Source organism: Aythya marila (genome assembly GCF_965140915.1).
Source record: "Aythya marila genome assembly, chromosome: 18".
Lineage (NCBI taxonomy): Eukaryota > Metazoa > Chordata > Aves > Anseriformes > Anatidae > Aythya > Aythya marila.
Genome location: NC_139059.1, coordinates 7160022 through 7185696, shown reverse-complemented (window position 1 = coordinate 7185696; position 25675 = coordinate 7160022). Strand labels below are relative to the sequence as shown.

General features: G+C 38.2%; 2 protein-coding genes across 3 annotated transcripts; both read left to right on the top strand.

Annotated features, from left to right (window-relative positions):
* The first annotated feature begins 6414 nt into the window (after positions 1-6414).
* Positions 6415-13496, top strand: FN3KRP (fructosamine 3 kinase related protein). Its single transcript, XM_082774827.1, has 6 exons — positions 6415-6617; positions 8784-8935; positions 9634-9725; positions 10223-10305; positions 10713-10835; positions 11593-13496. The coding sequence occupies exons 1-6, from the start codon at positions 6477-6479 to the stop codon at positions 11929-11931; spliced, it is 930 nt and encodes a 309-aa protein (XP_082630953.1). The 5' UTR covers positions 6415-6476; the 3' UTR covers positions 11932-13496.
* A 105-nt stretch (positions 13497-13601) lies between these two features.
* On the top strand, positions 13602-25675 carry LOC309885171 (fructosamine-3-kinase-like). 2 transcript variants are annotated; one of them, XM_082774829.1, is made up of 8 exons: positions 13602-14605; positions 16394-16457; positions 18358-18539; positions 19601-19752; positions 20962-21053; positions 21848-21930; positions 22776-22898; positions 23647-25675. In XM_082774829.1, exons 3-8 carry the CDS (start codon positions 18399-18401, stop codon positions 23983-23985), a joined length of 930 nt encoding a protein of 309 aa, XP_082630955.1. In that variant the 5' UTR covers positions 13602-14605; positions 16394-16457; positions 18358-18398; the 3' UTR covers positions 23986-25675. The 2 variants fall into 2 exon arrangements, with proteins under 2 accessions (XP_082630955.1, XP_082630954.1); XM_082774828.1 differs by lacking the exons at positions 13602-14605; positions 16394-16457 and having other exon boundaries at positions 18297-18539.

Below are 25675 nucleotides of genomic sequence, written 5' to 3'. Positions count from 1 at the left end.
CAGCCTCCCGCCGGCCGCTCTCTGACAGAAAGCGCAGCCCCGCCCCCCGGGCTCAGCCATTGGGCGGCTCAACTCGGCCCTCCAGTTGCTAGGGCGCTCTGAGGATGCCATTGGCTGTCTCGCCCATCAATCGCGGGGAAGTCTCCCCGCCCCACAGGGGCGGAGGACTGCGGCCGCGGGTTCGAGTCCCAGCCCAGGCAAAACAACCGCTGAACTATAGAGAGAGCAGGAGGGGAAATGCTCACTTTTCGTGTGCCACGAGCAGCAAAATACACTCAGGAACTTTCTAAAATTAGGTGCAGCAATGCATCACCTCTACGTCCAGATGCTGACAGGAAAATCTTCCTCCCCATAGTGCAGGCGTTCACCCCCCAAGCTCTATGCCAGGCCTTCCTGACTGTCTTCTTGTTGGTTTGTAGCCTATCTACCAAATATGATTTGAAAAATTAAAAAAAAAAAAGCAAAACACCCCTTCAAAAAGGCCTCAGGCCTGCTAGCCCTATGTACTTCCCAAATACGAAGAGAATATTTAGTATAGTCAAATTGGTACAAACACACATTTGTACAAAGACAGAAAGAAACAAAAAATAGAGCTGCGTGCAGAAGGTGTCACACCAGGTAGAAACGACAGCTTCATGAAATTTAGGGCTTTATTTTACTGGAAGAACCGCCCCACACAGGGACACACAAACACTGCCCAAATTACATCTAATTCCAAGGAAGTATTCACATGTACATTGGACCTAGTCTGCATTATCTACAGCCAAACATAAACCTTAATTGAAATATGTATGTGTATATCTTATATTTCTACTCAAAGTAAAAACCAAGTCCTTGACTAAGAATATCTGTTTGTATGGATATGATGCAATGTCAAGTTATTGATCTCTGGGAGAAAAAAAAAAAAAAGTCTTAATGTGCTTATTTCATGATTGCAAAGAAAGCTGTCAACTCATAAATACCACGGTATCATTCCTTGCTGTTATTAATACAGTGCAACAAAAAGATGGCAAACAAAGGTTCCTGCACAGTTCATCTGTGGACACGAAAGTGCCACATTGCACACGTAAGACAGGCCATTTTTTCAGTAACGTTGCTATGCATCCACTAGTTATGCATTGTTTATAGTCCAGTCATTATTTTATGGAACCAAAGTCCTGTTGGAGGTGGAGACGATACATTCAACAATAAACTACAGTTTCACAGGCTCACGTGTTTTATTGACGAAGGTCCACAAAAGGATGTGTGCTCCTCTTCCAGATGTGTCATCTGTCTGAGCTTACGCTTCGTTTTTAAATTTGAGACAGGCCAACTGCAGTCATAGCAGTCATTTGTTCTTTTCCCGTGGAAGCAACTTCTAGACAGCTGGAGCACAGTCCTGGGCACCAGGAAAATAGTACTCAAATCCCAATTCTAACAGATTTCCGTTACAAACTCAGCCAACTTACTCAAAATTATTTATTCCTCAGCCTTCCAGACCTATCAAAGCTATTTGCCCACAGCTAATGCAAAGGAGTGTCATGGGATTTGAAACATACATTTCAGTGGAGTGCTTAGAGATGCCATAAGAAAAAGGATGAAGTACAAACTAATCATTGTACCTTGTTTTACTGAAACTGTGTTTGATTTTTCCCAAAGTTCACTATGGAAGAGAAAAAATAAAAATAAAGAAAAAAATAGCATTTTCATAACAATAAGCTCATAACAGTAAGTTTGTGTTTGCGTTTTTTGTTGTTGTTGTTGTTGTTGTTTTTTAAATATTAAGTTTTCAATTGTCAAAAAAATAAATAAAATGCTTGTCAAGTGCCTGTTTTGATGCCATAAATAGTAGAATTCTGAAATGTTTAAATTTTTCTGAGTATTTCCACTTATCTGACATTTATGTGTAATCACATATAGAACACAGATCTGTGCCAAGCCCAGGTTTATTTTGAGGGCAGCTCATGGCTGTACTTTATACAGGAACTAGGAGGCTAGAATACACCCACAAATCCTTAACCCATCATCTGACTGAAAAGAAAAGAAAATGCATTTTCTAACCCACTTTCAAGCACTAAGACAACCTGTTCAGGGGGCAACTGAAAGTATTATTTTTAAGAGAAGAAATAATGATACACATTACCACTCTTTTGCTGTGCCAAACACAAGTAGGCTAAGCTTAAGTCAGAACTGCAAATAATAACCTCTTGATCTGCATGTATTAAAACATCCAAACATTCTCTCAAGCATCCAATTGGGAGCTATACTTGTTGAAAACAAACTAAACAATGAAAAAGCCAAAACTTTTTTACCTTCACTTATTACTAAAATTATTTTAAAAAATAATTTTAAAAAAATCTCTCTCAATTTTTTGTTGACAAGCAGAAATTTCCGAACAACTAAACACATTGGCAATATGGCAGTCTGTATCAAAAACAGAGGAAGACAAAACCTAAAAACTAAGCCCTGGAAAAAAAAAATCGGATTTCTCTTATTGCAGCAAGTAACAAGTCCTCTGGCTTTGGTGTCACTTTCATTTAGATTCTAGACCAGATCAAACCCATGAAACAGCTACAGAAACCGCTCAAAACTAGTCCATGAAGGCATTAACGCCACAGTAAACAGACACAGTGACACTCCAATGTCTCTGCATGATCAGAACAATAGCCAAATTCTGCTCTTAAGGTCTATTCCAGTCTGTTATTTTGATAACAAAACTTCTCTGTTAATTTCTGTTTACCTGCTCATACAGCTGACTTGAGTAATTTAAAAAATACGTATTTCTCTCTCAGGGCAAATTACATTTAGAGAGAAAGAAAACCAAGCAATAACAGCAAATGCCAATGACTGTCTTATAAATCATCTCTTTCTGTAATGGAAATTCCTACATCCTTCCTGATCCACCCTCTCAGCTTATCCATGGATGTGGGAGAGGAAAAAAAACGGAGTCAACAGTACATTTCTCTTATGTTCACAGAAATAGAGGCTTGGATCCTGAAAAACTCTAATGCATATTTTCCACTTATATATATAAACCAACCAATAAAAGGCTGGACATACCAATTACCTTTTCTTTTCTTGTGCATACTGTCAAGCAGTAAACAGAAATTAGCAGCTGCAGTGCTTTTCTATTCAGGATGTGTATATTAACTGATGACTCACCAAATAATTTGCAGCCCAGCATGCCAGTTGTCTTCTCCTCCACAGAAAGAAACACTATTTTAAACAGAAAGTTAACTGCTGTGGATCTTGCCAGCAAGCCAACATGTACCAGAACATAATAAATATTGTTGGTGAACCCCAAGAGGGCAGAGGAAAGGGGGGTGTTTCCAATAGCATATGGCAAGTTTTTCAAAATACTCAACTAGTAATGAATGATACAGGGGAGAAAGAGTGGAGGCAGGGAAGAAAGGATTATTGCAAAGTCAACCCACACTGCCACAGGGCCTTTTGTGGTATACGCTGTCTTTGCTCAGCAGGCAAAACCTGCACTGCATGAACACCTACAGTATATGGCTAATGTGTTGTGGTTTTTTTTAAATCCTCTGTAAGTACTTTTGCAGCCTTCATAATCTATGGTTTAGTCATAAGTAATCTATGGCACAGAGACCAAAGATGGCACACAGCTGTCTTACGAAGATGCTGAAGCTGGAACTCACACTGAAAAGGATGTCTATGAAAGAACAGTTTCCAAATCCTGGTTCTCCAACTCCTGGAGCAGTTGAGAACTAGTGCCTCCTGCGAATAGATGCCCTGTAGTGCCTTCAGGAATATAGTGTCTTGTGGGTCTTGCTTTCTTCCAGAACACTTAACCTCTAATTTTTAAAGCAAGCTGACAGTTGCTCCTTCATATTATGTCCACCAAGTAATTAATGAGCATGGCATCATTATTTTAGCCAAACTTCTGTTACATCCTATCTGATCAGATGCAATCAGAAAGACGTATAACCCAATAAAATTCTATGGAATTAAGGCCAATTGCTCTCTACTCCTACAATATTCTTTATGTTGTTTTTTAGCATGGCATGAAAAAAAATTCTTTACTGACAGTTCAGAAAATTCACTACAACTTAGTATTTGAAGACTGAACCACATATTTTCATGCTATTCAAACTCCACTGAGTCTACTCAACATTAATTCCAATTGATTTTTAAATGCCTTGTCAAAGGAATAAATAAAATAAATAAATCAGACAATGGGAATTTTCCAAAATTTGCAAAAGTATTATTTAATAAAGAAGGGTTTGAATCCTTCCAAATCTCATAGTTTTTTAAAAACTGCAAAAGGAAAAAGCAAATCTTCTTGATGGACATTACTCTTTATCCTCTCAATAAGAAAGAATAATAAGAAATAAAACTCACAGTATCATTTTCCATAGTATCCACCTAGACTTCAAATGAAGAATTAAGTCTCCCCTCAGCATGACCTCAATCATTCTTTATCAACCACTACAGTCATCTGAATATTGCCTTTGCAATGCAGGTTTAAGGATAATTTTACAAAAAGATAAACAGATTCCTGCACACAAAAACACATTCTGTTTGTGTTCCCATACTCTCGTACTAATTTATCCCTCGTTCTGAGTAAGCCACAGGTTCTTGGGCTATAAACTATCACTGTGACAACCAGAAATTATAACGCCCTCTACAGCCAACACTGTTTAATGAAGTACAGCTCCACTGCACAAAAAGGCAAGGTAATGCATACTATCCAACCAACCTTCTGCCAGCAAAACTTGGCATGCTCTTGACATACCTGGAGTGGCTAAAAGCCCAAACTGTGGCCATCATGTGTCAGTTCAGATTTTTGTAGACTGACAATGAACATGCACTTCTAAAAAGCACCAATTACATTACAAACTTGACATGTGGGTAGTCTCGGTATATGCAGTAAGTCTGACAAAACTGAGATGCCAAATTTCTTGTACGCAAAATGTGTAGTTCATTTGCTCTCAAAAGCATCTTCACACATCAAGTGCTTTCCAAGAAAGTAAATACATCATGCACACAAACAATTATGGTACAGCTGATCTCATAAGACTAAGAAACCTCACAAATTTTGGATTTGGTACAAGCACAACACATCGATGATATGTGCAGGCTCTGTAGAAACATATAAGCATAGCAAAAAAAAAAAAAAAAAAAAATCAGTCCAGACATTATACCAAATTCAAAATAGTTTCTCAAAAAAGTCCAGATTTAAAAAAGGAAAAAGAAAAAAAAAAAAAAGACATAGGGAAACTCTTGAAAATGTAAGGTAGAAAGAATTCTGAAAATAAAGAACTTCAGTCCTTTCACCACTTGTCATTTTGCTGCTGCCCTGGAAATATTTGAGGACTCTAAATTGTGCCAGTCCCACATTAAAACAAAAACAAAAACAAATTTCCAAAATGGAATCCCAATTAAAATTTGAAAGTGCACATCAATTCCTCTAAATTATTCTGAGCTGCTATTTGTCTAATCTACAACATAGCAACAGATGCATATCCACAGGTGTCTAAATTGCTCAGCACAGAAAAATACTCACAAACCCCAAACAAGGCAAATCAGCGTAGGAGATGAGTAGGGATGTTGTCAGGAATAACAAAAGATGACCTTGGTGATTGCAATAAGCAAGACCACAAACATTTAAGAAAATACTAGAAAATCAAAATATACAGTTGTGCCCTAACAAGGACATGAATAAATGATCAATAGGAACTCTTCTAACTTCTACACTTGGAAATTTGTATTTTAGATACAAAATTACTTGCCAAGTAGGCAACAAGTTCCAATGGGGAGAAGACTGACTGACTTCAGACTTACACTGGCCAGCGTCCGCTGTTAGTCACTGTTCTTACTAAGCTGTTCTTATTAATGTTGAGTAGCAGAATGAATTTGAGTGCGCACCTTTATAATAGCCAGAAAGCTCACTGCATTGAACCTGAATATATAAAATTATTACCTTTATTACATATGTTTCCCTACCACAATGTGTTTTTCCTTGACAACTGCATCCTCTGTATGTGTAGGAGGAAGGAATCCACCACACTCAGGGCACGCGTTTCAAGCAGGCTTACATGCTCTGTACAGCACAAACTACTTTCAAGAAAAAAGAGGATTTCTGCTGCCAGTGTCTCGCATCCTGCCCAAGCCTGCCGGGACTGTCCGTTTCAGGAAGGGCAGGCAGCAAGGACGGCGAGGCACCTTCTCCTTCTCCTCCTCCTCGGCCACAACCACATCGCTCCCTCAAGCGAGGGAATTTTCAGAATTCTCTGAGGAGGAATTCCGCACTTCTCCCTTCCCTATCGGGGAAGAAGCAACTCCTTCGGTACCCTCCCAAACACTGACAGCCAAGCCCTCGCCTTTGGCCAGTCGCCCTGACCGGCGATGTACATACCACAACGCCAACCAACCCCCTCCCCTTTCCCCGCTACCTCAGGCGCAGCCGCCATTTTGTGGGCCCCGCCTCAGCCGCGCGGCGCAGGCTCGGCTCCGCGCAGGGCCCGGCCGGCAGCATGGAGGCCGCGCTGAAGCGAGAGCTGGGCACCACCGTGCTGCGGGCAACCGGGCACTCGGGCGGCGGCTGCATCAGCGAGGGCCAGAGCTATGAGACGGACAGCGGGCGGGTGTACGTGAAGAGCAACGCCAAGCCGGAGGTGGGGGAGTGAGGGGGGAACGCGTGTGGTGGGCACCTGGGTAGGGGCAGGGGGTTCCATGAGGGCGGCTGCCCTGAGGAGGCGGGCGGCGGGCTGGGCTCCGCTTCTTCTTGAGGGAGGGAGAAAGGCAGGTTTGCCGGCTGGCCTCAGGTAATAAAATATAGGTAGGCAGGTGGCTTGCTGCCGGGGTAAAAGGTCTCCTTCATTCGCTGGCTTCTTCCCTGTGAGCCTGTGGCTGGTGTAGTGTCAGCGCTGGGTGCCTACAGCGCATAGGACACGGGCAGGTTGGTGTTAATTGGGGCATTAGTAATCATAAAGTGGCCTGGGTTGGAAACAACTCTGCCATGGTGCAGGTGGTGGTGCCACTGCTTCTGTGTACACTGCAAGTGTCAAGTGCAGCCTATAGGAGGGGTAAAGTTAGTGCCTGAGGGTATGTATCTTTTTTACTGTAACAAAAACAGTATTTTATTGCAATATGAAACAGTTTTTCTCAATAAATGATATCTTCCATGATCAAGAGTTTCTGCTTTGTCCTTTCAGTATCTGGTACCAGTTAGCGTAGAAGGCAGCAACCTGCGTTTGATAGTGATAAGCATAGCACAACGTACCTGTATGACGTGCTTATTGGAAAAGCAAAGATGGGGTGGAATTTACTTTAAAGGGACTCTGCACTTGGGGCTGTCAAGTGAACAGTTTGCTGGAATAAAGTCAGAACTTGTATTTACCTTTAATAGCAAATAAGTGTTTTTGAATGGATGTATGCAACTACATGTACTTCAAATTTATTTACACCACCTGGTCATATCAGGGAGCTGGAGGGAAGATCAAAGGCACTGAGGTGATAAAACAAGGAAATAGTGAAAGGTTATTCTCTACGTGAGACTGAAAATAGTTTGAATGGATAGCAGTGTAGCCATTCCACTTAGGCTTTTGACTAATGTGTGTTTAGGTATTAAATCCAGCTGTTTACAAGATAGGGCTGGTGAAAAAAAATCTGGAAAGATTTCCTACCTAGTAATCACTTTCTATTATTTTGTCTTAGTCAGTGGGTTCAGAGTGCTGATTCAAGCAAACTTTTGCCAAACTATTCCAGTGCTGTGCAGTGTATGCCGCAACGGATGTATATCAGCAGTTTCTTTAGAAAAAATAAAGTTCTCTAGAAAATGCTATATTTTTAAAAAATTCTATTAAAGTTATCATCTGACTTGAACTAATTATAGTGCTTTATATAGAGATACAGTATTAACTAATTTTCAAAGGTATTGCGAGTCTCAGTAATTCAGCAATTTTTCTTGTAGGCTTCAGAATTTTTATCCAAACCTATTGTAAACAGTCCTCTGACTGTGTCTTGTGTATTAGTACTAGAGGGTAATATTCTATTTTATTCACTATATTTTGCTGTTTTTTCTTTCAGCAAATACTGTAGATTTTCTATATGCCCTCTTCTGCGACCTCTGTAACTGTTCTAAAGAAGCATTCATGTGACAAACACCACTGATGTCAGTAGAGCAACTCAAGAGAATAGATTTTACTTAATGTGAATAACAATATCAGAAAAGGGTCCTGAATTAAGAACATGTTCAAAGGAAATGCTATCGGTAGTGACTTGGTTTCTAAGAGCTTCTGTGTGCTAGTGTGTTATGGGGTGCTTGTCTGCTATCATTGATTTTTATTTTATGATTTTTTTTTTCCAGTGAGGCAAAATAAATAGTTCAGGGAATACTACAAATTGTTTTGAGGATCATCCATCTTACTAAGCAGTCTATGCCAGGAAAGCCATGAAAAATATGAACACCAGCACTACCCTTCTAGACTCTCAATGATATCTGTGGCACATATGTTTCTAGTTATTTGTTTCATAATGAGTTAATGATATATTGCTTACATTTTGTGTATACAAATTACACTCCAACAGATGAAGTTGGTTTGGTGTTTATAGAAAATGCTGTAAACTAAAATGTTTTCATTAAATCAGTTTATGAGGTGAAACTTCTGTAATTCTAAAATGGGTATCAGGTCTGGTGGTACGGATTTATCTCTATCTTGTACATGTGGTAATCCATTTGCCCCTATTTTTTATGTAATGTTTATAGCCTTGTTTGGTTTTATGAAAGTCTTGTTTATCTGTGACTGGTATTAATAGAGATTAATGCTTTCCTTTGGCAGGCTAGAAGAATGTTTGAGGGAGAAATGGCAAGTTTAGAAGCCATCTTGAAAACGCAGACAATAAAAGTGCCTAAACCCATCAAAGTTATAGAACTGCCTGGGGTCAGTACTCTGTTTGTGATGGAACATTTAGAAATGAGAGGCTTAAACAGGTAAAACATAGTATTTTCATTACTTCCTTTCAGAAATTTTTACTGTTAGACCAATTGAATCATTTGTTTTCAGAAGGGAATTTTTTGTTTGAGACAGGAAAAATACCATAATTTCATTAACATGGGAGGCAACTGGCTCTACAAGTTGCTTGTAGTTACTGTAAGACTTTTCCGAACTGTGTAAAGGATAAGCCTTTATTTAAAAATAGATAAATGAGGGCCATCTTACTCTTCTGCCTTCTATCCTTCTATACCTGTTAGAGAAGACAGAGTGACTGACAGAGGTATAAAGAAGAGGATGATGATTGTTTTGCTTCATCTCCCAAAGAAGGTTTAACAAGGAATATGCATAACGTGCATGCTTTTCTTTACAGGTATCTTACTTAAATTAATGCAGAAGTGATACCAGACAGAAATTGGAATTGATGAATTTGTGTTGTTATTAAACTTATGGTTTCTCTCACTTCGATTTTTATTAGTGTTATCAGAAACAACCATAGAAGTATATTTCGTTCAATGTTAATACGTAACCTTTTTTTTGGAAGAAGAGGTGTGAATAGGCCAGAATATTTTGAAAACATACTTTGGTGTAGATGCAAAACTTTCAGTTGCTTGATAAAACTTCCCAAGTAATTCCTTGAATGTTAAGAACAGGATTAATTCGTGTCTCTGTTGCTAAAAATGCTTTTGTTTCTTAGACATTCAGCAAAGCTTGGAACACAGCTGGCTGATCTCCACCTTCATAACCAGCAACTTGGAGAGAAGCTGAAGAAAGAAGAGAGCACAGTTGGTATGGTACACAGCTCTTTGCGAATTTAACCTAGTTAATAATAATTTACAAAGCAGTTATATTAGTTCCTGTTACTTTGGGATAAGTTTGTCTTCTTCCACTAATGATGTCATGAAAATAGATTTGGAAGAAACTATCAGGCTGGGTGGGGAGTGGGGTCATCTTTTTTGCTTTTGTTTGTTCTCTTTTGGACCTATGTAAGCAAAACAGTTATTCAATTTGGGATCCTAAACCACAGTTTCTGCAAGGATATGGTATCAGAGGAGATAATGCTACCTCAAAATGTAATTTCGAAGATCATAATGTAGTTACTTTATATTTAAGCTTTAACGTTAAAAAAGCAATAGCAAAAGGCATTGTGACAAAGTATATTAAAGCGTGATTTTTTTTATTCTCAGTAAAAAAAATATGGTACCCTATAACTTTTAAGGTCCATTTGTATTTTAGATACTTAGAATCTTGTCATTGGTATTGGATTTTTGTCTTTGGTTTGAAAGGTAAAGGTCAAGGGCAAATGGAAGTCCAGTTTGTGGATCAATTTGGCTTTCATACAGTTACCTGCTGTGGCTATCTTCCACAGGTAGGTTGTACTTCATGAGACTGACAGAACTTTAAGTTTATCTTATTTTGCCTTGAGTCACACACAAAGGGCCAAAAATAATATAATGGAAATGCGTTTTTATCTATGGCAACAGAAAAAGAAGAAAGAAACATTTTTTAGCCCACAAAGGAAAGTTGTGCCTTGGATGGCACATACAGGTGCATCAGATAATCATATCTTTTGATATTTTTGTCTTTTATTGCTCAGTGAAAACTATTTTTCCCATAACTTAATGTTTTAAGGTAGTATTCTATTAAAATAGTAGCATTTAGTGTTCTGGATGCTATCAGCATAAAAACTGTAAAATACTCCAAAGTTTTATTTGATAAAAGAAAATCCATCTCTTCTGTGGTATAGAACCAACATCTCCAATCCTGTCCTTTCAGGTGAACGACTGGCAGACTGACTGGGTGACTTTCTTTGCCAAGCAAAGAATCCAGCCCCAGATGGACATGATTGAAAAGAATTCAGGAGACAGGGAAGCAAGAGAACTTTGGGCACAACTTCAGGTAGAAGAAGATCTCTCTGTTGTCAAAATAGCGTTAGCTAAGTATCAGTCCTTTAGATTTTCTTTTCATAAAACAAAGCTTCTGCTTGTCGTTATGCCTCAGGCTCTGTTGGTAAGAGATTCCAACTTTTAGGGATTATAAAATGCCTTTTATTTTAAGGTATACTGGCTTTGTCAACTCACCCTAAATTCCAAAGTGAATGTGTGCCAGACAGCGCTTTGCCTTACTGTTTGGGAAATACTAGATCAAGTTCACATTCTCATTCCCTGGAACATGTTCATGATGAGAAATGTATGTAGGGAATGCTGTTCTGCTCATCCTCTCTTCGTTTAATGTTTGCATATGCTGAACTGACAGCAGTATTGTGTATTTGTGTGCTAGTTTGTAGAAATTTCTTCAAAGTTAATAAGAAATTCCTGAGCCTTTTAATAATGAAGTGGGTTTTATTTTTCATTATTTATAAAGCTGATCAATATTACAGCACTAAATGGAGTTTTACATTTTGGATTTTTTTTAATGCTAGGAAAACATTTGGATGAAATGTGTTCAGTTGCTGGCTTTTATGTAAAAATAGAAATCCTCTTGATTTTATCAGCATCTCTTTTGACCAGGCCCTATGCTGTTTGAATTGAAGTTTTTTGTTAACTGACTTAGTAGAACTTTGAATTCATGCTTTGCAACCTTTGCATGCATAAAGCCCTATGATCATTCACTTTAAATTTATCATTGATGTGTCTTGCTTTTTTTTCCCCTGCAGTTGAAGATACCCAGTTTGTTCTGTGATGTAGAAATTGTTCCTGCCCTCCTGCATGGAGATCTCTGGGGAGGAAACGTAGCAGAGGATGATTCTGGTCCAATTATCTTCGATCCAGCTTCTTTCTATGGCCATTCAGAGTATGAGCTTGCAATAGCAGGGATGTTTGGTGGCTTCACTAGCTCTTTTTACTCTGCTTATCACAGTAAAATTCCCAAAGCTCCAGGGTTTGAGAAGCGCCTGAAGCTTTATCAGCTTTTTCACTACATGAACCATTGGAACCATTTTGGTACAGGATACAGAGGGTCTTCTCTAAACATTATGAGAAATCTGGTCAAGTGACTTTCTGCTCAAGCCGGATGCTTCCTGTGTTGCTTGGCAAACCACATACTTGGTGTTGCAACTACAGGAATGGTAATGTTAATATAGTTGCTAGACCCTTGACCCTCTTTTCACAACTAAAGACGCAGAATCAGTGATTCCTGCTGAATACCAGGTATAGCATATTCATTCCTTTTTAACATAGTTGGAGAGGGAACTATCTAAGGAAGGAGCTTACTCTTTTGCATAAAAGGTCCATCAGTGTCAAGAAGGCATTGTAGGCTTGAGACTAGACAAGTTAATAGAATCAAGCACTAAAGCATAAATGATTTGGAACAGGTTCTGTTAGGGACCAGTTGTTTTTCAGAGCAGAGAAATGCTGGAGTTTGCATTTGCACCCTAGTGGAAAATATTAGAGAAGCCGTTGTGAAATGGAAGATTGCTTTTATCAGTCACTGAGCAGATGGCTAAAAGAGTAGTTAGTTCATCATTTTTTGTTGTTCCTCCTGTCTCTTCCATGATTGATTGCTCAGATTCTATAAGCTCTTCATCTCCAGTTATGTGCATGGGAACAATGAAGTATTTTGAAAGTCAACAAGACAACTGCATAATTGGAACTGTAAAAAGTGATTTGGACTTGCTAATCATTTTGTTAATGTGATTCTGTTGGATGGAGACTGCTTCCTATTCTGTTGCAAAGCAGTGTGAAATTGCTTAGAAATTTTTCTGGCGTATGTATTTTGGTGTCTCGTGACATTCTTTCAGGCTCTTCTGTGCTTTCTGCTCAGCTAGTTCCCACTCTAGAACAATTTTGTTTTTACCTGAACTACCTCTGTTTTCTTTTCTGGATGATGCTTTTGTCCCATAGCATGCAATCTTAAAGCAGATCTTTTCAGGTAAGACACTCTTCTTTATACACCATGTGAAGATGTCCTCTCTCACTAATAAAAAGATGCACTTTTTGATTGTTGTCATTGCCGACAGGACAATGCCATCTGAGCGCGGTATGGTCTTCACATAAATTTTCTGTAATCTAGACTACAGATGCCGTAAGATAATTTACTGTTTTTCATTCCCCACTAAGTGCACTTTCTAGCTCGTAGGATAAGAGACATGAAACCAAAAGGAGTTAAAATGTAACTCACAGAACAGCAGCTCTCCACCATTACCAGAAATTCTGTAATTCTGTAACAATAGCTTTGCAGACTAGCTATTTATTGTACTTGCAAAATAATACTCAAATTCTAACTTTTGTTTTTGATATAGGCTGGTAATGATACTGCAGTGCAGGCGTGCCAGCTAGGTGAGAGAAATGCATGATGCCTAACGTGAATTTTGAATGTTTGAGAATGACTTAATTAAAAATGATTTTTACAGGATATACTGACAGATTTGAGGGTTTTCTAGTTGCTGTTGTTTGTAAGAGTATGAAGCAATTGTAGAGAAGACAATCACTTGATACAACTTTTCCTTAGTTCTATCCCTCTTCTCACTGGCTGTTTAACTTTTGCTATGAAGAGTTTTAAAGCTCTGCTCAGTAGAATCACTTTTATCTTGTGGCTTAAATAAAAAGTTTCTCCATTGATCATTGTTGTCTCTGTTTTCTGAATTAAAACTTCATGGCTTGCTTTCATTCTTGGGGAGCTACTTGTTCTGGCCTGTTAAAAGTCCCTAGCCTGTTAGACAGTTATGGTCAAAGTGGCTGATAGGACCACAGTCATAGATTTTGATCAGAAGCAGTGTGTCATTGGAGAGAACATACAACATGCAGATAAGATTGAATGATACTGTGACTTCAAACTTTGTGTGTTTTGCCAGCTATTTGGGTGCTGTTGATGAAATGTTCTGTCTGTGTCCATATCCTTACACCTTTCACACAAATTTAACACAGCTTAGTGAAACTAGTTGAGGAAATGTACTCAGCAGTCAACTCTGGTTAGATCCCTTAACAGATCATTTCCATGTCTTCATAGGTTGGATATTAGGAAAAAAAATTCTTATCAGAAGTAGTGGTCAGGCATTGGAACAGGTTGCCCAGGGGAGTAGTGGAGTCACTGTCCCTGGGGGTGTTTAAGGAAAGGGTAGATGTGGTACTTAGGGACATGGTTTAGTGGGCAGTGTTGTCAATAGGTGGACGATTGGACTAGATGATTTTAGAGGTCTTTTCCAACCTTAATGATTCTAGGATAGTAAAGTTAGAAGTCATTTAATGAGGTTACTCTTTACAAAACTTCAACAAATCATGTTTATTTTGCTTAAATACTTGTTATCACTGGAAGATGAAAAGTAGTAGTGAATGTGGATTTTCTGTCAGTCATAGGCTAAAGTGATAAATACTGAGTCTTCAAAGATCACCTTTTCCCAGTAGAAGAGGAACAAAATATTTTTTTGTGACTGAAGGAAAATTGAGTTGTATGCAAATTATATAAGTAGAAACAATTGTGTTTAGAGTTTTAGGGATAGTAGGCTAATCTTTTTTTTTTTTTTTTAATCTGTTTTGTGCAACAACTAAAAATGATAGGTGTGTGAGGAGGAATGCAAATGGGACGTAATAGCAAGTTATACCCTGGATGCCTTAGTTTTGAGTTCTAATACACAGCAGTTTAATTAGAAGATGAAGAAGAGGAAGAGATCTTTTCTTCTGAAAGCAGGCTGCTAGTGAACCCTAAAGAAGAAACTGCTGCAGTTCTATAAGGTAACTTTTTAAAATTTTATATTGTATAGCTCTTTTCCATTCTTACAATTCTCTTTGGTCATTTTGTTGTTCTTTGTGTTCCAGGCATGCCTTTGTTAATTATCTTATTCTCTCTAGTTCAAAGCTGGCTATAGCCTGCTTTTCCTTCTAATCTATTCCTTCTTCTTGGCTCCCTTCACAAATTCTGAATGTGGCAAGCCATGTTTCCTTTTACCCATATTCTCATTTCATATTTCCTAGTTCTGTGTGATAATTTTGCTCCCTTTCCATTCTTATTTGGGCAAGGAAAAAGGATAAAAGAACCGCTCATTTTTTATTTTTTTTAACATGCAGTGTATGTATACTTACGTATTGTAGAAACATCTTGAGAGTGTATTATAACTTAAGTCTCTTCACGAGATGGATCACATCTGGTAGTTAAGGCACACCAGAATCACAATTATTTTTAATTATTGTTATTTTAAAAAATAATTATTTTCAATGCACTCTTCAATGAAATCTCAAAGAATTCACTGGAATTTCCCAAGGGATAGCTAATATTGTATACTGAGCTACAGCCTGTGCAATTGTATTGAAAATCACATCTACAGGATTAAAGGAGCTCTGAATAATTTGTCCTTTGATAGTTCTTCACTGAGCAACTGTAACTTCTATCAAAAGAAGAGAGGTTTTTATGATGGGAAGTCTTTTCTAGTTCTTGGCTTACGCAGTCCTGTATAGCTGCTTTGTTTTCCTGTGATTCTTTACATGCTCTTCTCCCAGTGGAGAAGTAAATAATCTTTTCCTGGGCATGCATGGGAATATCTGTCTTCTGTACAACCTGAGGTATATCAGAAAACAGATGTTAGAAGGAGAACAAAACAAGAAGAGTAGGGCAAGTAAACAATTACAAACCCCACTACAGCATGATCCTGAGGAGAGCTCTCAAGCCCAGAGGCCAGCAGCACTCAGGCACTGAGTCCTCTGCAGCCCCTCACCGGTTTCCTGCTCCCTCGCGATGCGGTTGATGCAGTTGGTGTCTTCCTGCAGGCCCTGGCCGTGGTGCTGAATGGGCTGTGCAGCCAGGGTTCATGGAGGTCTGCTGGGTGTTTTCAGACTGGTCCCTCTAGCCCATCTGGAACGCTTATGAACTGTTTTACTTCATGTTTGAAATGATGTTCGAAGCTGCTTGACTGGGAACTCTTCTTGACAAGAATTTTGTTGCCATGAGGGTGGTGAGGCACTGGAACAGGCTTCCCAGAGAGGCTGTGGATGTCCCATCCCTGGCAGTGCCCAAGGCCAGGGTGGATGGGGCTCTGAGCAACCTGGGCTGGTGGGAGGTGTCCCTGCCCATGGCAGGGGGGTGGAATTGGATTCTATTAAATAGCATGAACAGAAATGTTAGGAAACAGAAATGTTAGGAAACCAGGCAATTCACCTGGTTAAATATTGATCCAGAATGGAAGCAAACGGAAATCTGGCCTATCTCTTGGCTACTCTCTATATGTGATGCAATATATTTGTATTAAACCAGTCCTCTTCCTGGTTTAAACAAAAGTAGAATGTCAGAATGCTCAGAGAGGTGTTAGAGACACCTATTGACATCTTCACTGGAAATTGTAGAAAAGATCCGTAGTGGACTGGACTGCAAAAATTTGGGCTTCAGTAGTAACATTGTGGATGAACACTCACTGTCCTTGTTCCCCCCTTCCCCCCCTTCTTAACAGGTAAATTGGAGAATGTGAAGAAAAAAAAAGTTATTTGCTCCTTGTCTATTTTGTTGCCCAAGTACTTCACTCCTTTCCCCAGGTGCTCAGTTGCAACCTACAGCATGATTCCTTCTTTTCAGCAGTTGGAGACCATTGGCCTAAAGGTAGGGCACTCTTTAGGGCATCGTATATCCTGAAATCCAAATTGCTTTGCATTTTCACTATCTAGTCATATGATCTAACTGCCTCAAACTGCTCAAGATCACGACCATAATCAAGTTGCTTTGGGTGTAAGTGCACATGTTTACTGTGATTTAACTTTGTCTCTACCTCACCCCAACACCACTTTCTGTAGCTCTTTTGTTGGTAATCTATTTGACAGCTAGGATGTGAGTGATGTGAATGGTATAAAATATTGCAGCTGGACTTCATAGAAGGATTGCTAGAAGAGTCAATACTTACTTTAAACATAGAGTGGAAAGGTATAGCTAAGGTAACCTGGAATGTGGCTTCTCACCACTTTTGAGTACTTTTCTGCGTACTCAATTGGTGTTTCTGACTCCAGTCATGAGCTGCATTTTTCCAGCTTGTGCTCTTAATCTATAAACAACGTTCTGCTCACATAAACGTGGATGGTAGAAATGTTTCTTGTAGCCAGTCCGTAACTTTGAGGACCTAAACACCTTCCAGTGCTCAGTACATGCCTTCCATGAATCTCCAGTCTGCTCTAGAGCATCTGCATGTCTACCATGGCCTCCCACTGTGCTTTACCTCCCCCTGAGAGTCTCACAGTCACCCCTAGTGTCTTCTAGGATGCTCTAGAGGCCTCTCAGTGCAGCCCTGAGGCCTCCCATGGTCCTCCAGTGCAATCTAGTGTCCCCTGGATGCTTCCCAGTGCACTCTATGACTTGCACATGCCTCACAGCACCCCCCAGCCTGATAGTTTAGGATACTTGAGGCTTTCCACGGACCCCCAGTGCACTCTAGAGAGCACTAGAGGCTTCCCAGTGTGCCCCAGAGGCTCTCAGGGCCTTCCAGTGTAAGCTAGTACCCCTAGGAGAATTCACAGGGTTTTCCAGTGAGCTCTAGCACTCCCTAGAAACTTCCTGGAGTACTCCAGAGACCTTCAAGGGTCCCCAGTACCCTTTAGTATCCCCTGTAGGCATCCCATGGCCTCCCAGCACATGCTAGAGTCTTCCAGGGCCTCCCTCTGTGGTCTGGCACACCCTGAAAGCCTCCCAGTTCCCCCAGGTGTGCTCTAACATCCATTGGAGACCTTTCAGAGCTGTCCATTGTACTCTAGGTTTTACTAGGGACCTCCCAGGGCCCCCTGAGAGCTGCTCTGTGTACCACAATGAGCTTTGAATTTTCACTTCAATGAGCAATGAATTTTCACTTGATAATGTCCAGAAATGATCACCTTAGTATCTCACTGATTTGAGGAAACTTTCAGAAAGTAAAAAGCTCTTGTTTCTTGCCAGAGAGTGCATTGTGTCCTGAGACAGAAGCGTTCTAAACATCTTAGTGATGACAACAAAACTTCTTCCTATGCAATGCAACTACAAGCAGAGAAAAAATAAAATACTAAAATACTCTCCCTATATTTGTGTTGGCTGCCTTACAGTCATCAACATGTTTTAATTGCATCCTGATGGACTGCAACTTTGTTTTTCATACCTTAAAGAACCGCAATAGCGCAACAAATGTGCAGGGTTTGTATTGTTGCATTTAGTCTCCCTCTAGTGGATTGGTTGCAAAATTACCTCTTTGCCAAAGCAAACACAGAGCTTAAAAAAGAAAAACGGCTTCAAACTACAAATACCAGCAGCTCTCAGCACAGTTGAGAAAGGACCCAGGACACGCCTCTCAGTCTTATTCTCACAAATATTTGTTTATTGTCTAGATATAAAAGCCAATGTGAAACTAAGCATTTTGAAACATTACCTCTGGATTTACTTGGGAGGTGCTATTTTGTTATTATTATTTATTTGGTGGGTGGCCCTTTCTACCTCACAGCAGAGTGACAGAGAAAGAAGGACCCAGACCTTTAATCTTGTTTTGCAGTGCAGTTAGCAGAAGGCAGCTGCAGCAGCCTGGAAATTACCATGGAAGAGATCCTGAAAAGAGAATTGAAAACTTCAGTTCTGAAAGCCTTTGGGAGCTCGGGAGGAGGATACATTAGCCAAGGCCAAGCTTATGAAACAGACAGTGGAAGAGTATTTGTTAAAATCAACCATAAGCCTCAGGTTAATGCTAGCAGATACTTAACTGTTAATATTATTGCATGTTGAGAGGTTTTTTTTTTTTTCAATGTGGATGATTGTTGATGATTTTGAGTTCTGTGTTTTCTGGCTTACTTATAACTATTTCAGATTTTCTTTCTTTTAAAAGCTGTAGTTTATTTTACATCAAATATTAACCTGGTGGGTTTGGTTAATGCAAAATGAGGTGTAACGCTATATGATAACCCTCAACAACAGGACTCAGCCTTGCTATATGTAAACGAGGGGCTGAATACAGAGCTGTTATTGTACTACTTGGTCTGGAAAAGCCTAAAGCTGAATTTGCATTCACTGCTTTCCTTTTCATCTTTCATTTGTGAGAATAGTGGTAGTGAGGGAGGAAACAAAGGGTGCCAGTGCTAAAACTCTGTGTTTTGTTTTGTTTTGTTTTGTTTGTTTATTTTAAGCTAGAGGTTTCAAACTTCCTCCTTGTCTTTTGAGTTTCTAGCAGTAAGATTCTTGCAACTTTTCAGGCCAAGCTCTTGGCTTTTCTATTACTAAATGAATACATCACTCAATTGTCTCTTGCACACAGAAGATCAGAATTTTGCTTTATTAAAAAAAATAAAACTGCTGTGAAGAACAGAATTTTCACTTCAGAAATGCTGAGTACAGGCTTAGTTTCCGTACTTTTACCTCTGTCTGCTGGCCATTGACCTGCATGGAGAGGAGAACCATCTTAAGGATTCAGACTTTTCCTTCATTTAGTAGTGGTCACCTGTAATTTTGAAGGAGGAGGTCTTGGGTTTTATCCTTAGAGATCTTTTAACACCTGAGTAATTGAACTCCATAAGCAACTAGGAGTTCCAGGTGAAATATTACATATCCCACTACCCTGGAGCAAGTTTGGGAAATATAAAAATAATATTTGAATTAAGGTACTTGAGTCTCCCCATGTGGATTGAAAGCTATATTCGTTTAACAAAACTAATTAAGTCTTTGTAAACAGTGCTGTTTTTTTTTTTCCAAATTACTTGTTCCAGATGTCTGTAGTTTAACCTCGGGGTATTCTTATTCCTTAACAGGCTAGAAAAATGTTTGAAGGGGAAATGGCAAGTTTGGAATCAATTCAGAAAACCAATATTGTGAGAGTGCCTCAGCCTATTAAAGTAATTGACCTTCCTGGAGGAGGAGCAATGTTTGTCATGGAGTACCTAAAGATGAAGCACCTCAACAAGTATGTTTTTACATCTTGTTCTCTTTACTGTGTCTTTGGGATATTTTTCTTACACTTGGTCAGAAATCTTCCCGAGAAGGACCTCATTATTCTCAGAGATACAGCATGTTATCTGTTAAGATCCATATTTCTGTGCACATATACATATTTTATATCTGTGTATATATATAATTATATATACATATATTTTATATACACATATACATAAAATATATGTATATTTATGTGTGTGTGTACTCCTGCCCAATGCTTTGCTCTTCCCTGGCTCTCTGCCTGGAACAGAAATGGCACACTTTGCCACTCTAGCAGCATGTATGCTGCCTGGTTGACCAGTTTATCTGCATGTGCTGCAGTGCTATTGTGCAGTGAATGTGAGAATGGCTGAGTATAGTCCTTCTTTCCCTGGTGAGGTAGAAAATGTATTAATTCCACTTTATTAGTCACCCAGCCTGAACATAGAATTAGGCTTTCAAGAATCTTACCCTCGTTCCGCTGCTTTAAGGGAACATAATAATACCTATGTCTCCTCTGGCAGTTGTTTGTCAAACCAACCTATTTTTACTGGAAGGACAACAGTAATTCCACAGCCTCCTCAGTCCATTCCAATCCATCCCACCTATTCCTAGAAAAAAAATTCTAATGGCTAACCTCAGTTGTCCTTGCTGAAATTTTAAACCCATTATGTCTTTTCTACACATTCTGGGCATGGAGAAGCAATTTGTTTCCTTTCATGCAGCTCCTGTTTAACTACCTGTGCAGTATTTTAACTGCTTTTTGTTCATTTTTTCTTCTACAGTAAGCAACCTCAATTCAATCCTTGCTTGTGACTTTTTTTTTTTTTTTTAAATTTGCCATCCTTATTGCTGTCTAAATGATCTGTGTTAGACCCCAGAGTAGATACCATGTTCTATTCTCTGCTTTTTTTATGTGGAACTGACAAGGCGGATTACTTGATGGCTTGCACTCCATGCTCTTCTTTATGCAGCCTTGTGTTTTGTTTACTTTTTATTGCAAGAACATTGATTTATATTCATTTTTATTATGTTAAAACCCATATAATCAGAGTCACTGTCAAGCCATTTGCTCCCTATTATGTACTTGTGAAGTTGATTATTTCTGGCAAATTTAGAACTTTCAACCATACTATGCTAGTATTGGTCATACTGAATTGAACTTTTTTCAGTTTTGTTTTGTTCTTTGTTTCTATAGATACTCTTCAAAGCTTGGAAAGCAGATAGCAGAGCTTCATCTTTATAACCAGTCACTCAGAGACAAATTGAGAAAGGAGGGAAACACAGTTGGTAGAGTATAAATATAATGTACTAAAACAAAAAATGAAACAATTAATTTGCCTGTGGCATAATAGTGCTTTATTATAATTTGGTTACAGTCAATACTGGGGCACTGTTTCATAAGATATACTTCCTGTCCCTATCCCACACTTCTCAAATGTGGAGATCATATACAGGAGTCATTATTGCAAATTTTAAATATGAAGTACTTTTATCCTTCAAAAAACTAAATTAATTTATCTTTAATTACTCGTTTTGCATGTTTTGTGTATAAAATTATGCTGCTACTGAAATTTAGTATGAAATAATATTTGATAGCTTTCAACATGTCTTACGTCAAACTGAAGATTTAGACTAATGTCTTTCTCAGCATTAGTTAAACCTTTTAGCTTCATGTACAATCACTGTAAAAATGTTCTTGACCTTACAGACTTTTCTTTCACTGTTGGTTCAGACAATTAACTTTTAAAAATATGGTCCTAGTTATTAATTTCTATTTAAAGATGTTTAAAGGGGATTATATTTTTGAACTCAAATATGCGAACTGAAATATGAACTCAAACATATAATTGCTGCTCCTTGACAACAACTATAATTCAGCAGTGTAAGGTCATGATCCAGTTTCTATTGAGTTCCATGAAATGATTTTCATCATTTTTTGAAAATTGGAATAGGATACAAATGAAAAAAAAAAGAAGGAAGCCATACAAAGAATTCTTATTTTACAAAATAATAATGATTTTGTAAAAATTCTTATTTTACAAAATCTCAAGATTTTTCCTTGTGTTTATTATGTTTCTTAGGTAAAGGAGCCAGTCATTCTGAGTTTCAGTATGTGGATAAGTTTGGATTCCATGTAGCCACTTGCTGTGGTTACATACCGCAGGTATATTCCACATCTGTGAAAGCTAATGTATTCTTAGAGTTCTATTAATTCCTTATACAAAGGTTTGGTTCGTTGGCCTGCAGCTTTATGATAACAGTTCTTTCACAGTTTCATTTTGATCTGATGGTGAGACAAATATGATGGATCTTCAATGTGTGCAGCTTGCTACCATGCACGTAGCAAGTAGATAGAACGAATTGGATAAGAATTTGAAATTATTTGGTAGTTCTTTAACATGGTGATACTTAACAACATAAGCATCCCTTTAGAAACCATGTCTTTGTTTTGGGTTTTTGGTTACATCCACTGTTCTTAGAGGACCTTATCACATAAGACATCGGAACTGTCTCTGAGATAAATCAGTTATGTGCCAGCTCTGCACATGATAGAGTTTCATTCTGCTGCTTAACTGAGTGAATGTTCTGTATTTCATACACTTTGTGAAGTACAGCTTTTTCCCAAATTCGAAACACATTACCCAATAATAATTAAATAATCCTTTTGCATTTCCAGAAAGAATTTGGAATATAATATGGAACAACTGAAATGGGATCATCAGAAACTGTACCTCTAAAACACATTACGAAAATTTAAGTGAATGAAAATAGATAGAACCTCAACTTCTATCTTGTGTTAAAGACAGCCCCACTAGGCATGGAATAGAGCGTGACTTCAAACTCAGCAATTGACTAAATGTTTAACAGCATTCTGATTAGCATGTCTAAAAGTAACATTGTCTAGGCCAATGTGTCAGCATCAAGCATCTTAACTTGATACAGATTATTAATATTGATTGTGCATATGTTAACATTGTTTATTATAAACCTCTGCATCATATTTTCTAGGTGAATGAATGGCAGAGTGATTGGCCTTCTTTCTTTATTCGTCACAGACTCCAGGCACAATTGGATTTAATTGAAAAAGATTATGGAGACAGAGAAGCAAGAGAGCTTTGGTCACAGCTAAAAGTATGAACCATGTCTTAAAGATTTCTTTTAGAAAGTTAGAAATTATGTACAAGTGGTATTTTGAATGTGTTTTATAGCAGATTTACGTAGTTTTTATTAAACAGCTGTAACTAGATTAGTTTCATGGCTGGGCTACCAACGCAGCTGAAAAGAATTCATGTTGCTCTTCCATTTTTTAATAGATAGTGAAAATAAACCTGCAAGTCAGCACTGACTAATTTCTTTGAATACCTCAAATAAGAATATGTTAAATCCTGTCTAAGAACTTGGTGTTGCAAACTGGGTAAGATTCTGCTGCCTAGGCAGATTTTTTTAATTGGTCCAGGTTCACAGCTGAGACTGGTCCTGGTCATACTCTATGCAGTGAGTAAGAAACAACCAGGAAGGTATTCCTCTGCAAGCTGCACAGCACAAACGTGTTCCCAGATGTTTCTTGCTTCCCCTTTTGTCACTGACTCCATTTATTTTATATCTTATGATCTCCCATACTGTTCATGTCTAGAAACGATACATTAATTCCAGATGTTGATAGAGCATGAATTAAAATGAATTGCTAAGCTGACTAACACTTATTACTGGCTTGCAGTTTAGGTTTATGCATGTAGCCATCAACTTCAAAATTACTCCATGAAGATTAAAAACAGGTAGCATTTGAGCAGCTTAGTCTCATATACACTACGCTAATTTGTTTATTTAATATTTTGTTTAAAGCTCTTTAATTGTTGAATGTTTGTTCTTGCTCTTTCAGATAAAGATTCCTGAAATGTTCCGTGATGTAGAAATTGTTCCTGCCCTCCTGCATGGGGACATGTGGGCAGGAAATGTGGCTGAGGATGACTCTGGGCCAATTATCTTTGACCCTGCTTCCTTTTATGGCCATTCAGAGTTTGAACTGGCCATTGCTGGAATGTTTGGTGGCTTTAGCAGCTCATTTTTCTCTGCCTATCACAGTGTAATACCCAAAGCTCCAGGATTTGAGAAACGAAATAAATTGTATCAGCTCTTTAATTACATAAACCACTGGAACCATTTTGGGACAGGATACAGGGGGTCTACCCTAAATCTAATGAGAAAACTTTTAAAATAATCAGATTGGTGTGAGAAATGCTGACCCAGTCCCTTAAGTGGTTAGCAACCTACACTTGTCAGAAGTAATACAGGGTAGAAATCAATGTTGATGCTAAAACACCTGACATATAAAAGGCTCAGAATAATTTTGAGCCTCACTAAATGTTTGAGAGTGATTGTGTAATTTTTGACTCATACACTGGCTTACTAGCACTGATTCATATCCTGATGAAGGAATGTTTTTGAGCACTGTTTATGAAGTTTCCACTAGGTTGGAAAAGTAGCATGACAGTCGGCTGAACCTTACTCTCCATACAGAGTCTCACATCTTAGCTACTGCATATCCACAGTTTGCATCTTGCTGCTTCTGCAGCAGTTCATTAGTGAGAGTTACTGCAGTAGGAATGTGGTACTGGAAGTAATCACTGGTTTCCTACCTCTCCCCATTTTTAATCTGTTTTAGTTTTTCCTTCCATCTGTTTGCACCCTTTTTCCCATTTATGTTTGTTTTTGTTCCTTTCCCATGTAAGAGCTATGATCCAAAATTTAAATCAGATTCTATGAATCTTAAAATGAAAACATTCTCTTTTTGATTTAAAGGTAAACAGGGTCCTTTGGACTGCTTTTGGCAAACACATATAATAGCATTTCTAATATTTATTTTAATTTAATGTAATTTAATTGTACCCTTTTGTTTTTCTTGCCATATGAGAAGTTCAGTCACAGTGGTATTTCTTAAAAGGGATGTCTCTGGAATTCCTTGGTAATTAACTGTACAGTCAGAAAGTGGATTGTCACCACACAAGTTTGACAATATCATATCATTTTAATATGATATGTCAATGTGTTGTACTATGATAGTAACACTTAAATAACTGTAAAAACAGCAAACAGTAGGAGAGAGGTTTACTTGTTTTCATGACGAGAAAGTATCTATTTTGCTGTTGTCGGTTGGTGTTTTCCATATTTCAATTTTAGAAATTAATGTACAGTAGGTAAGGCAAGTCTGTTCTGCCACTGCAGTTTTCTTGTACGCTGTCAAATTGGATGGACTTATACTGTTTTTTAGTATTCCTGTTTTATTTTTTTAGAAAACACAGGCAATGAGGATGTGAGGAGAAAACTGGGCAACAAAACACTAGCATACAATTTGAGCTAGAGTACATTAACCAAGTCACGTGTTTTTAATGGAAGAAAGTGGTAAAGAAAGTAAGTGTAAGTACAGTCCAACATACAGTTATATGAATCAGGATATGTGAATGAGAATCAAAGAACCTATGTCTTTAGGATTCAGAGGGCTGTAATTACTAATACCTAAAATGTTATATTCAGAAATGCTCAAATGTTTAGACTTTCTATCAGCTTTAAATGGCTGTGCTATAAAGAGTTCTTAAAATTATATTTTGTAATTTACATTATTGAAAAATAATTTAGTTCTCTGTAATATAATACAAATAGTTTAATTTTTTTTACTTTGAATTTGGGCTACAATGAATGGGGTTATAACACTTGATACAATTATAGCAGTGGAGAAATGGAATAATAGAGTGAGAACAGTTGAAATTGTAGTTGACAGCTAGATTCAGGTCTCACTAACCAGCAAAATGCATGAATGCTAATATTAATTTTTGCAAAAATGCAGATATTGTGTTGCAAAGTGCATATGAACTTAAGAATTTTAATTGTCCAATAAAATAATTGCACTGCAG